The sequence below is a fragment of the Athene noctua genome, chromosome 4 (assembly GCF_965140245.1).
Source record: "Athene noctua chromosome 4, bAthNoc1.hap1.1, whole genome shotgun sequence".
Lineage (NCBI taxonomy): Eukaryota > Metazoa > Chordata > Aves > Strigiformes > Strigidae > Athene > Athene noctua.
Genome location: NC_134040.1, coordinates 10,402,628 through 10,417,105, shown reverse-complemented (window position 1 = coordinate 10,417,105; position 14,478 = coordinate 10,402,628). Strand labels below are relative to the sequence as shown.

The window sequence follows — 14,478 nt, the reverse complement described above, 5'->3', positions numbered from 1 at the left end:
TTTGTTAAACCAAGAAAAGCCAGCAAATAGAGAACATGCATTCACTGTTAAGACCTACAGTTTCCACAGTAGCCAGGTTTCTGATTTCTACCTTGATGACAAAAAAAATCACTGCAAATACAGGTAAGATGGTCACAGTGAATGATGTATTTCTGATCAAGAAAGTTTAACCACAGGTTATCACCAACAGGGGGTTTAAGGCACAATTATGACCATGTTCTTTCTACATATAAAAACCAATATAAACGTCTCCTTGACAATTTGATGGTTTAGGTTTTAGAATTGTTTCTTCTACACACTCCCCCTTGCAGGCTTTTTTGGTCATTAGAAATAAGAAATCATCATATTACGTTTCCCCAAATGGGAGATGGGTTTGTTTGCATCAGGATACAGGCTTCACTGAGCAGATTAAAAAATGCTTTAAGACAGTACTTGTGGCAGTTCCATGGTCGCCTGATACACAAAAATACAGAAAAATAAGTTAAGAGTTGATTTTGAAGTGTTGCAGATCAACCAGTCAGAGTCCGGATATGAATGTAACTCTACAGAAATGCCATCTTTTGGACAAGTAAGTGAATGATGACAAGTGAACTGCGCTCCCTTTCTTACTGGAGAGGCAGTATCAGCCAGCCAGGACACCCTAACACCATGGGGAAAATGACCAGTTGCACAAAATGGGAGATGATGAAATGTTACTGAGCTGCAATCAAATATTTAGGTGCACAAAAGTAGCCAGACCAACAGAAAACTTCATAACTGATAGCTCACAGATGCACACCCCAAATACAGAATAATCTTTAAAATTAGTCATGTCCTGTCTCTGTCTTGAAGGTACTGAAATTAATGGTAAAAATTCTTTTAAATCTTCATCACAGGGAACAGCTTCTGAAGGACATTTACAGTGTGCTGTAAGACTTGATGTTTTTTATCTGTAGGAATAACATAGCATTACTACATCTCAAATTGGATGTCCATATTCCTAATGCTCATAAAACTGCAAAATACAAGAAAAGTTCTATAAAATTCTGTATCTTTAGTTATTTCAAGACAAATTCTTTCTTCTGGTATACTTAAGATTGAACTAAGCGGTGTTCAAAATTCTATCCTGAGGTGTTGTAAAAAAAAAAAATTCAGGTTCTTTAAACTTGAGACAAAAAGCACATGAGCAATTTTGGAAGACTATAACCAACCACTTGCAAAGTAGACAGCTATTTTTCCAAAAATTAAGCTCTTGACAATGTAGGAGTCAGCACAACATGATTTTTTTTATAAAATGTAGCACAAACTCAGAAGAATGAGCTATCAGAACATAATCAAAAAAGCATAAATTCAGAGGTCTCATATTTATGTTGTGAGATTCTGGAGTTCTGATTTTGACAGCTGTACAAAAGTCATCATCACCCTATGTAACATGCAATAGTTTTTAGAAGCAATCTCTCTGAATTTCATTTAGTGCAATTACTATTTTGGAAGCTTAAGGGTTTTTGGTTTTCTCTTTTTCTACCTTTTCCTACTGTCATCTACAAAAGCGTTTAGATTACTGTGCTATGGGTAATTTACAGGCTAAAGTCATTCAAAAACGTTCAAAGACCATCTCTAAACAATGGCACAACAACCTGCTTCAATTTGACATGTTTCTGTACAATCACCATTATGTATTTGTATGTTAGTGTTCCTTTCTGCTCTGAAAAAAGTTACATATTGTTGCTTCAAAGATCTGGATGAAAATATTAAATATTTTGTATTTTTAATACAAATATTTTATAAAATATATAAAGTAATATTTAATAAATTAAATTGCTATTTATTAAATTTATAAAGTCTTCACTGGAGACACAACCTTGCATGGGCTGCTCCCCACATAATCAGTCCTGAGACTATTTACATGATTCTTACCTGTTCCTCAACATAATCATCTATTCTTTTCTGGCATTCAAGCCATGCTTCAGCAACTTGACCCATTTCCTGTTCCAGCTGATGATACCTTTGTAGCAAGGTACTATACATATCTTCACTACAGGAATCGTGTGTTGTTCCAAGCCTAGAAGTTCAAATAGCAGTTGTTATAGAAAAGGCATTTCACTGGAAAAAAAAAAAAATCATGCTTTTAAGTTCTGCTGGCCAAAAAAGTGTTGTTAATGTGCAGTTGTTGATACACCTAGGCCCACTTTGCTGCTTGTATCCCAAAATTGAGTATTTTAAGTCATTTTTCAAAAAATATCCAACAACTGCTTGTTCCAATGTTCTGTAACCAACAATAGCAAGAATGTGGGAAGTGCAACATTTCTAGAGCCTCTTTCCCACGAGCAACCAGATGTCAAACCTACTGAGCCGTATTTATTCAAATTTTGTTGCTTGATATATTTATCCTTCCAAATTTGATGGGCTAAATATACATGTTGACTATTTACTGAACAGCTATATAGTAAAAATAAAGCCAGAATCTTGTTAATCAGAACTCTCATGATCAATGCTAAAAAGATTACTAGACGAGTTGGAGTTACAGCTGGGGGAAGTGCTATAAAATGAGGCAAGTGAGATAATTTGGTTGCATGCAGTTATCTACTACACTTGAGTGGCATCAAGTTCAAAATGTGGTTATGCCATTCACTGATGACTGCCTCTCTAAGGAGCCCCAGAAATAGTAGAAAGAGGTAAATCTGTCTCCTATTACATTTTTGTACAGCAAATTTCTTTAAAATCTATTACACTGCATCATCACAAAGATTCTTCAGTAAATAAGCAAACTCCTGAAATCTTGACTTCAGAAATAAAAAGAAAAAAATTCTATTTGATAATATGTTTAAAATACACTGAACTGTCATGACCTATAAATTGCCACAAATAAACTGAAGCTTTTCAGTATTTCTCCTACTCAGTAATTAAGAGAAAACCAATTGGTAATTAGTTAGGTAGAGAGGTTGTTTGGTGCCAATACTGAAAAACAAAACTCAAGCATCTCAAAATTTGATATGTAAGTCCAGTTCCAGTATTTCAGGAAGGTTTGTTGTAGACTTCCACTGCAACAAGATACTAAACCTACATAAGAACCACATAGGCCAGCCTATCATCTGGCAAAGGACTAAGCCCCTAATTTAAATGTGGCAATTAAGTATAATGAAGAGCTGAGCAAACAGACAATTCAGTAAGCATTAAGTTACAGCTGTTAGCATGACTCTGCCAATAAATTCGAGCTGATTTTATTTTGTTATTTTTGCTCGGAACCTGCAATGCAACCACTTCAGAAGGGTGCATAAGCAATTCTGCGCATTAACAACTTGGGAAGTCCATGTTGGGTAGAATACAAAAAGCAATTTAAAGTGATATGGTGACTTTAGGATACCACACTTCCTCAGCATCAGTCCTCACTATCAGGACTGTCAATTCCTGTTACTAGATCACACTTTACTTTCTCGAAGCCTGTGTTTATGGTATTATGCAGTTATGTGAAATTCTGATCCCTACTGTACAGATGTCAAGAATTTTTTTCACAACTGCTGCTGAGTAGTACTATTCTTTCAAACACTAGTGCATAAAATCTTTAAATGTGCTCTCAAGCTGGAAGCAAAAGAATTTTTTTTTAAACTGTAGGTTAGCCATACCACAGCATTTACACTTTCAATTTTTATTCTAACTCTTGAGTAAAAGGTTAACATTCTACAAGTAAATACACTTTTGGCTCTCGAGGCAAGTATAAAGCAACAATCTAGGTAATATTTCAGTCCTGAAAACAGACGTGGAATATACTCCTGGACTGCAGTAAAAAAAAAAGATAACAGAATACATCACACATATGTAAAACTTAGCATAATTGCTTACTTTACAGTAACTGAATCTTCCAGGCATACCTGTTAACACAGATCCTACTTTATGCCTATGTATCTTGATCAGGAACCCAGAATTTCTTGGCCAACAGCATTTAACTGAAGCTGTGCATAAACCCTGAACACTGTTCTGTCCCATACAGGGAAAGCAAAGAGGACAGAAAAGCCCCAAGGCAGAAAAACCCCTGATATCAGTTAGTTATTTCATTATCAAGCCCCAATAAAGTAATCCATTGAGTGTAGGAAGCATGTCAGTGGTTGCATGTAATCAAAAGCATTTTACCTCAAGATATTTAACCTCTAAGAAACCTTTCATATAGGAATGAAATTCCTTTATTCCATTTGCATCAGGAAGGACTATGAAAGAACTGGATTTCCTTAATATTTACTATGAAAACACAGCCTTACGGAATGCTATGTCTGACCTACAAGGTCTGTTGATTATTTAACTCTTGATAAGCATACAGACAGCTCTTACAGCTGGTCTGCAGATTGTACAACTGAGTGTGCCTCCTAAACAAACCAGAGGTGTTGACTAGGTAGCAGAACAAGATAGAACACATTAAGACCCTGGTAGTTTATCCTGAGTAGATAATCAGTCCTGTGAAATACTGACTCAGTTGATCTTGTATCAGCTAGTAATGTCCATCCCTACAAGGCTGATGTTTAAACCTCCCTAAGTGAACATCTCTTCTGGTCTGACATCTGATAAGCATCCTTGAAACTAATCACAGCACACCAACTATATATTTTGAAAGACCCAGAGATGCACAAAAAATATAGCAATTTGAGTAAGGGATGGGAGAAAGGGTGAACACCCAAAATCTAAGTGAAGCTGAGATGCCAATATGCTATTTCACATTTCTTCAGGAAAAGAAAACAATGAGGTCAATGCTCTTTAGTAAAAAAAGTCTGGCAACCCCTTCTCTACTGCATGCAAATGATTCTCTACTGACCAAATGATCAGGGGAATAGGCTGATCCCTGCTTCTCCATGTGAGGCCTCTCTGATGGAGCATTCTTCCACCAATTCCCAATGGAAGGCAGATTATCCTCCAGAAAAATTTCTCTGGAAAGGCCACCTAATTCTCTTACTTCAAGACCCAGAGAAGTCAGCAGTAAAACCCTGGGAGTCCATGAAAACAGACATAATCTATGTTTACCGAAGAGAAACAAGACATACACTATATAAACTAGAAACCATAGATCACATAAATCAATCTAGGCAAAACCACAGTTTGTGTGAAACAGCCTTAAAGCTATTGAGCTAACTGGAAAAGAAATTCCTGCAGGAAGAGATTTTGACTACTTCATATTTAAGCCTCTAAGGTAGCTGTCACTACAGTGAAGTTTTGCAGAGAAACACCTTCTGTTGCTCAGACTTCAATTGCAGTAGCAGGTGAGAACAACAGGGAAATGAAAACAATCCAGAAAAGCCTTGTCAGAAAGCATGGAGATGACTGAGGGATACAGTGTCAGTGACAGGGGTACTAGGAAGTCAAACACAGATCACTGAGAAAATATGTGCTTGAACAACATGCTATTGAGCATAGCAACAGAATTACCTGCCTGGAGAAAAAGGGGGAAAAAAAAAAGGAAAGAAAAGATTTTCAGTACCAATCCAGCTTCATGTAAACCAATTAGACAAGTTATTCTGAGGGACCTTAGACTTCTTGCTGAGCCTAATGATAATTAAGCTTTCTTCCCTTTCCTTGCTTACCTTTCTAGTATCTACTAACAAAAGGAGAACTCATCAGAAATCTCTTTATTCACTGTGAGAAACACCTCTTGTGACAGACTTAACCAAACTGCTCTTGTACCATGGAAAAATACCCAAGACAATACATTTGAAGCACAGGTACACAGAGCATAAAACCCTATTCATCAGAAACAACATTGAGAGGGCAACACAAACCATCCATAACTGTACTTTAAAAATGTTTGGACTTAGGATAATTTCTATAAATTAGTAACTAATCCCTAAAAACCCAAACACTTTGCAGGTACACAAATTACAAGCAGAGGAACCTTCCTACAAAATACACATTTTAAAGCCCCAAGAAAAGCAGTATGCCATCAGACCTACAAGCACATATAGCAAGGGATTTTGTTTCTTCTGCTTTCTCCAAGGAAAAGATTGCTTAGAAGTCCAAAATTAAGTTATCTGTACACTGTGGGAAGCACAATGGCATTGAGGCTTTAACTCACTTGTAGAGCTTAAAGACAGTAACAATGCCTGCTGACAAGTGAAAACAGTACTACTCAGTCATACCATCAGCATTTTCATAGGATGCTGTCATTTTACTAGGTAACGTACAAGCAAGCAGATTAAGTAGTAATTCTTCTGACAAGCAAGTTATGACAGCAGCCTGCTCAATATTGTTCTCAAAGCAGATCAACAAGGATTTTTACCTATTAAATTGTAGAAGCAGTGGAGAATTTTTTTTTTAAAACACTCTGATTGCAAACATGGGTTTTCACTTCTCCTTTAAATTACAAAAGCAAAGTTAAACTCTACCTTAGCTGTGACACCAATGTTGGCAAGCTATTCTGCAAGAGTGGCTCAGAAAATACCAGGTTTTCAAACAGATGCTTATTGTGCAATTCCCACGTCACCTGAAATTTCTTCAAATGTTCATTTTCCTATAACAAAACCAAAAGAAACCAGAAATAAGCCAGGGGTAGAAAAAAAACAAAAGCACAATTATGTCTGAAGCAAGGTTTGGTTTTTTTTTTAATCTAATTTCCAACCTACAGGCTGGATTATCCAGCTCAGATCTTACCCAGTTTTAATACCCAGAAACTTAGATTTTAAGTAATTCTTTAATTACTTAAATAACCATAGCTTCATTGTTTGTTATTCTAAACTGTCATGGATTAGGAAACAAAAAGAAAAATCAGCTATGCTGTTGAAAGCTCCCATTCTTTTCTGCACTGAAAGGTGTATTTTATTATCTGAACCAGTTATCCTCAGGTTTTCTTGACAACTGTATTTCTGATTAGTCTTCCGTTCTTTGAACTTATCTAATAAAAACAGACATATATGAAGGCAAGCTACAATTTATGTCAGTTTTGAATAAAGATAGTAAACAGTTCTCTCCAAGTACAGCTTCAAAAATGAAATTTTCTAAATAGACACAAGTCCAACAGCTTATTTTCTAGTAAACAGAATGCTTTTCTATTTGAGGTTAACACATAATTGTATGCAATTTCAAGGCCTAAAACTTTATTATTATCAAAACATAAGAATCAAAGACAAATATAATAATTTTTCAAGACAGTAAGTTTTCCCACATATAGCCAGCAGTACACGGGTTTTCTGTACCAGGACTCGCCCACACAGCAAAATTAAGTGCAAACGTTCTGGCTATCAGATCAGCAAGTGAGCTCTACACATTGTAACCTTGAGTACCCAGAAATACCAGAATACTCTGGAATTTCCACGTTTTGTTAAGCATAACCGGTTAAAAACCAAATACGTATTGTATCAGAACTAATCATGAGACTATCAATATTTGAAAAGAGAATGAAGTTTGGAGTTTTCTTACTCTTTTTTAAAAACCCACCACCCACCCTTCTTGAAATGCCCAAGAAACATACCCTTTCACTTGGAATATTATGTCTTAAGTATTTTAAAGATTTTTACAGATTGCTAATAATTTCTCAAGGGTCAACACTGAGAATGTTTGATTTTCTAAGCAATTTCCATATTACACTGTGAACAAAACAGTCAACACTTATCTACAAAATCTTGTATATCAGATTGCACAGATCATAATATTTCTTGCAAAGAAATACCAAGTAAGTTTTCCCTTCTGGTCTGTTATACTGTGTACTTAAGGGTTTTTCTGTACTGACCTCAGTCTTTCCAGCTTGCTGCCAGTATAATCTGTCATCTCCTGGTGGGGCACAAAGCTTTAGTTCCTGCTCTTGAACTTTGTTAGTTCATAATTTCACTGAGAAATTAGTTCCTCACAGGTGGAGCTTCAAGGCATTACATGCCTTTGTATAGCATGCTACATGTGAAGCTTTTACCTTTAAAAGGAAGGCTGCACTAGGTTTAGAGATCTTGACTGCTTTTTACCTACTTCAGTTAAAAAGATTCATTCTTCCATAGTGCATTGGTATCTTAAAAGAAAACAACCATGCACACTGAAAAGGCTAGTGACCATACTATCTATACTGAAAGTTGTGACATACTACTCTAGTTAATAAAAATGTTATTTAATACATTTATGAAATGTATGACAAGAGGCAATATGCTACATTATCACATTTCAGCTTAGTAGAACAACATTTTCAGTATTTAGTGGGCTCCAGAAAGAAAAGGAAAAAAATCTGTGCCATTTTGTGTTTTCTTATGCTTTGTTTTTTTAGAATAGGATTTTTATTTTACTTTGAATTTTGGCAGAAAAGGGGTAGATTAGGAAGTTCAAACATCTTCTGTCTCATCATGACCATTACCTCAATCTCTTTCACCTACTAAGTTTTCATGACTACTAGTTCACAATAATAACTAGTGGAAAAAATCTTACAAGGTTATTTTCTGATCAGCTATGTAATTCTGGCACTAACAAGTTCATTACTGGAAGATCCACTTTGAGAAAGCTAACACTTGTACTGTAATCCATCTGCTTTTCAGCCGAACAAGTTTAAATTCCAAGGCAAATCAACCTGAAGAGTAATCTTCTGTCAAGCACCTTGTTAGAGACTTGATGACTATTAAAAGCAGCCAATAAAATGGAGATGGTAATGACTTCACATCTGTATCTAAGAGAAAGCTGGGGAAAACAATACAGACAACAGCAAATACAGAGCACTGACAACAGAAAAAAGCATCAGATATGCTCAAGTTTCTCAATAGAAACACCTTCCTGCTTTGCCAATTCAATTTTACTAGCAGTTCTACCTCAGTAACAACAGTCTGCTTCCCCTCCATTTTATATCCTTCTCACCTGTGGCCATCATAGTCTTGTTACTGACTACTGTTTTCTTCTCTTTATATACCTAGACAGTCACTTTCAGCTAATTGGCAATAAAACCCAATTTACCAGTTTATCCACTTTTTTTTTCCCCACAAAGTTTACACAAGAAAAGGGATGCATGGGATAAGAACATTAACAAAAGATGTACAGGAAAGGATTATTAGAAAAATGGGATTAATAACCTCCTCAACCCTTAAACAGAATTACAGAATTTGTTTACTGTATTACTCACTCATGATAGTTATTCAAGCAGAGATTTTTAAGGCTATTGCTTATTTTCTACTTGACAATATAATCTCAAGTCTAACACCACAATCAGCTGAAAAAACAAGCATTTAATAGCAACAATTTCAGAAATAATAGATAACATCGCACATTAATTCCAAGGCAGGAGATCATCGTTTCAAGCAGCCATTCTTGCTTACAAGAGAAAAGAAAAATTCAACCTTGAAACAATCTAAGTTAGTGATACACATAAAGTTTGTGTCCTTTAAATTTCGTTGTCAAGAAACCATTAAAGATTAACAGAGAAGTCTTTCACACATTTTCAAATGCATTATCTAAAATCTTGTAGATCTACTTAAAGATTAGTTTCAGAATAAGTGCCACAAACAACATCCCACCTTTTTCTTTACAAAAAGATAATTTCAACATTTTGCTGTAAGAGATGCTTAATCTACATTTCTGAAGAATTAAATCTGCATTTTCATAATCTCCCTGTCTCCAAACAAGCACACACAAAAACCCCTTGTATTTCACAAACCACAGAAGACACCTGAAAGAGCCCAGAACAGCTCTGCTGGCATTACCCCTAGCAAGCAGAAGCACAAAGGTTACTTTTTCAGTCTTACCAGAGTAACCAGAAAGGCGCTGATTGTACATGCTGCCTGACAGAGTGCACTGTATTCTTCAAGTAGGAGTGAGATGAACTGATGTGCCTGTGGTGGCCCTTGTATTGCTAATGTTGATGCGACTTTAGATCCCAGTGACAAGTGTCTGAGCAGACGAACCTTCATTTCAAGCACATATTCTCTAGCTTGCTGTTCCAACCGTTGATAAAGCTGATATGGATCTCTTTCACAAAGCCTGTATTTTTAGAATATTTATGACAAAAGAAAGTGTGTTATCAATCTTCATTTTCCTAAAAATATTTACCAGTTACCATCATTGTCATCAAAAAGAAGCAATGGCTAGGTGTTCACAGAACCACCTTAAATCTGGGAGAACACAGTCCAGTCCCCTACTTTTACACTGTGGAACAGTATCTTAGGACTAGGATGCTTGCACACCTGACAAACTTATTTAGGACTGCAGTATTTCACTTCCAACTTGTGAGCTTAAAAAACCCTTTATTCAATTTGCATACAATGCTACAGACACCTAGACACTTTAGGCTACCTTCTTTACAACTTCTCTGTGTTCTTACACACAGCCCTAATATATGTCCTGGTTGGAGCAGCCAGCTCTAGGCCCAATTAATATCTTGTTGAAAACAGCAATTTACTTCAAGCTATCTGTTAGGCAGCCAGAACATATTTAAATATATACTAACCAGACTGGACTTGGTGACTGCTTTGGGGGACCCTCTGTTGTTAAGCTGAACTGAAAGATGACATTTTATATATTTACCAAGCTTAAGACACTCATTCATGAAACTCCTTCTCACCTTCATTGAGAGTTTTTTACTCCAAGTAGCAGATCTTTTCTATAACGACTTTTTTTTGCAGATTTTATTAAATCTATGCCACTGTGTAGCAGAGGTGTGGGGTTCACTCGGCCACAAAGAATGTCCTTCAAGGAATGTGACTTAGGATGCTCTACTGAAGTAGCACTTACACCAGTCATTTAGAATGATTGCAATTATTTTTTTTTAAATTATTTTTATTTAAAATCTAGAATAGGGACCAGAATTTGAGACACATTTGTCCCAGGGAAGCACACTAACATTGAAGATTCAGAACCACATTGCCTTCCATGCACTTTATTCAGCCACTCAATACCTGCAAGACTTGTCACTGTAAAACACAGCTTCAAAGAGGGTCACGGCTTCCTGCTAAGGACAGCATACAGCTGGCTAGGTCTGATACTCTCCTGGAAGCAAGACATGGGTTTGAACCACCTCACACAGAAGAAAACTGAACACAATGGCTGCTTTGAAGCACTTTAGAGTGAAATCATACTATTTAATGTCCTGTGTGAGAAGTTTAAGCACTTGCCTCAGGGTTTTTACAGCACAGGGAGGTGGGGAAGAAGAAAGGGATTAGATAAGTACTTAAGAATTAGATGAATAAACGTCTACTGCTATCTAGTCCCTGCTCTGCCCTCACTCACAAAATAGAGTACTATCATATTGCCATAAAGTGCTCCAACATACAGCAGGGACAGTAACTGGCACCACTATTTATTTTCAAGTAAGACAACCAGGTAGTCCACTTCATGCCAGCTGGGTCTAACAGATCTGAGCATGGAATTAGGAATTTCTGCCTTTTAAACACAGTTACTTGGACACAGCATGATTTTTGGCATGCTACCTACATGGTTTGTTTGGGTTTTTTTGTTTTGGTTAGTTGATTTGTTTTGTTTTTACACTTTCAATACCTACACTGACTAGCTTTGTTAAATTTTGCATGACATTAGCACCACGGACTGGACACACTGGTGTCCGTTCAAACTCAGTATCTTAATTTTAGTCATATTTTGGAGGCCATAAGGAACAAGAGTGAACAATAATCATATTGACATTAAAGGTTTCCTTCTCTGGGATCCTGTTTCTGCCTTTGTATTTTAATCTCTCAAAAGTGAAAAACAGTTCTAGAGAAATCAAAGCACCCAAGTACATAAGAAAGGCACACAGTACGTGTTCCAATTTCCAAAATTTTTCCATTAAACAGCATAAAAATCAACAACCATTTTAGCAGTGATTCAGTTTTAATTACCTACACACTATGCAACATTTAAGCATCTTTGATTTCAAAACCTACACTGCATGTTTTGATCACTTAAATAAACAAAGTGTGACTAATAGGGAGGCATTCTATATTACTCTACATTTACACAACTCATGTTCAAAACCAAACGCTCAGTTTTTATTTAACAGAAGTGCAATATGCTTATTTAATTATCTTTCAAGGCTGATTCAAGGTATAGTCATCTAAACTACAATGCTAGGTGACTATAATCTTTCAGAAGTTTTTTACCTCGGCAGAATTTAGCTTCAACTAGAAACTCCACATAAGAACTACAGTTTGTCAGACCTTAATATATTAAGGAGATCAACTATTCCTTGACCACACCTTCAGTTAGGCAGAAACTGAGATGAAACTCCACTTTTTTCCTTTTTTTCTTTTGAAAAAGTCTCTTCTACCTGTTACAACTACAGTAAGATGCGAGCACTGTAATTACCCAGCTTAGATCGACAAAGTAAGATTTCATGTGGGGCAATTCAAACCAGTGTCTTACTAATAATACTCAATACTTACTAATAATAAACTCAAGGTCTTCTGAAGAAAAATATTTTGAGACCCTTCCATAATTATACATTAATATTGCAAACACCATATGAATTTAATAGCTTCCCATGCATTCAATCTAGCATTTAAAAATCCTGTATGAAATAGAATTGACTGTTCTGACTTTTCATTCTAGTGCAGAGGCAATCATTCCAAGCAATCAGACTTACAGAGGGTAAATAACATTCGATTAAAAAGCAACATTCCAAACTACTTAAAAACTAATCTTAAAAAATCCTCTTAGCAATTAATAGGCATTTTTCAAACTGCTATACCTATCCACCAGCTCTTTCATTCCTTCTTTATCTGGTACCAAAGACTGGTCTTGGTCATCTGCCAAAGGGGTCCCAGCTTGGCGATATATACACCGAACCATGTATCTTACTTCTGACCAGTAATTTTGAAGCTGCTGAGGCTCACGTTCAGGCTCTGCTGAATTTTCTCTGCAAATAAGGACAAAAATAATTACTCTCTATTTGTACATTGCATAGGTGTATTGATTCCTACTATTCTGAAGATGCTCTTAAGAAGAAACAATGTACATCTGAAAACGCCTAAAAGTACATGCCTGAAAGAAAGTATGCAACTGGATAGAAGCTGCCATCCATAAGTTACTGTTATTGTCAGATAGCCTGTTTAAAGAGTTTAAGCATGCGCCAACAAATACGCCACAACGCTGCTGACAGCCTGACTACAGGCACCATTGTTGAGTTTGATTTCAGTTCTTACCTGCGCTCATTACACGCCTCACAGTTGCATGCTATGTCTGAAGGAGAGGAATTGCTAAGATCTGCAGCAGGCACTGTCTGTGCACCAACAGTTATTCTTCCTCCTCCTACAGATTCCTGCTGTGATCCACTGTTTCCAAGGGGCATGTGCAAAAGGAAGTCTTGGCTCTGAAAGGAAAAAATACAGGTAGCCTTCAATTTAGAACAGATATCTGAAATGTAAAGAGGTAGGCAAATACCAATGTGGCAATAATTAGTGCTGAATGTATTTTGGGAGGACACTCAATCAGGCACAAAGAATGTACGTTCAAGAAGCACAATAAATGCAAGATACGGACTGAGGAAACCAATGAAGTAAATATAGTTTCATTTCTAATAACCAAAGTATGTTGGTTATAATTATCACCTTCATGTACTCCAGCATAAACAATGAACTAAGCTAAAGGTAGGTTTGCGCATTCCATGATTAATCATGAACTAGTAACATCTCTTCAGTCTCTTTGACAGTATGTTTGACTTCTATAGTTCAACAATCCCTTCTAGCAAAAAGCATAAAATCTCCTTGTTTGTAACAGCCAGACATACTGTTTCATAGTAATGGATGTTAGGAAGCTGCTGTCATTGGGAATGGATGCTCTCTGCTGTGTACAGTGCTACTCAGTACTAGCAGACGACACAAACCTCTCTCCCAAGGCTGTTGGTATTTTGGATTCCAGTTTCTCTCCCTTCTCTGTGCTCCAGGCACAAGTACATACCATGTTTCCCTCCTGCACCCTCCCCAGGTTGCCAGCTTTCTGTGGCATGAGGCAGAGACCTTTCCCACATTAGGAACATGACTGAAGGGAGTTTCTGAGCTTCACCACAGATCCTGGAGCAGGATGCAGATGCAGGTCAAAACAAACCTGCATGCATTTGCTGCCAACAGCAAGACCAGCTACTGGTGATGACGCTGAGGCAAACCATGCTAGGTTGAGGGCAACAGCAACCTAAACACAGGAGCATCTACTGCAAACACCACTTACACTCTGGCTTGTAGTGACTGCTAACATTATTGTTTTAGCTCATTTTGCTTTTTTTCCCCAGCTGGTTTCTCTAATTTGACTAGCCAACTAATCCATTTAGTTGCTTTAAGTCAAGCTTCCCAACTTGAAAAATCCTTTCGCTGTTTGTTTTTAAAAACTCCTCTTTCAATAAGAAAACAGTTGCAAAATTTAAAAAATACTGACAATTTTTATTTTAACTGGAGTATCTCTAACTTAACAAAATATTTATAAAGCAAATCCTGCCTTCCTTGCACTTGCGGTACACTTACTTTCTTTACTAGTTCATCAAAACAGAGCTTAAATAAGTAAAAAATTTTGACTCAAATGAATAGTAATGTGCTTCAGTCTTGATGAGTTTTGAACTTTCTAGGATGTGTTTACCATCAGACT

At 36.6% G+C, this 14,478-nt stretch overlaps 1 protein-coding gene across 2 annotated transcripts in view; it reads right to left on the bottom strand.

Annotated features, from left to right (window-relative positions):
- Positions 1–14,478, bottom strand: part of FAM193A (family with sequence similarity 193 member A) — a 78,956-nt gene that overhangs the window by 28,493 nt on the left and 35,985 nt on the right. For both annotated transcript variants that reach the window (XM_074904403.1, XM_074904404.1), the window contains exons 4-8: positions 13,047–13,213; positions 12,593–12,760; positions 9,660–9,894; positions 6,342–6,466; positions 1,897–2,041 (exon numbers count right to left, since the gene is read on the bottom strand). In XM_074904403.1, coding sequence (XP_074760504.1) covers positions 1,897–2,041; positions 6,342–6,466; positions 9,660–9,894; positions 12,593–12,760; positions 13,047–13,213 — 840 coding nt within the window. The remainder of the gene's footprint in view (positions 1–1,896; positions 2,042–6,341; positions 6,467–9,659; positions 9,895–12,592; positions 12,761–13,046; positions 13,214–14,478) is intronic.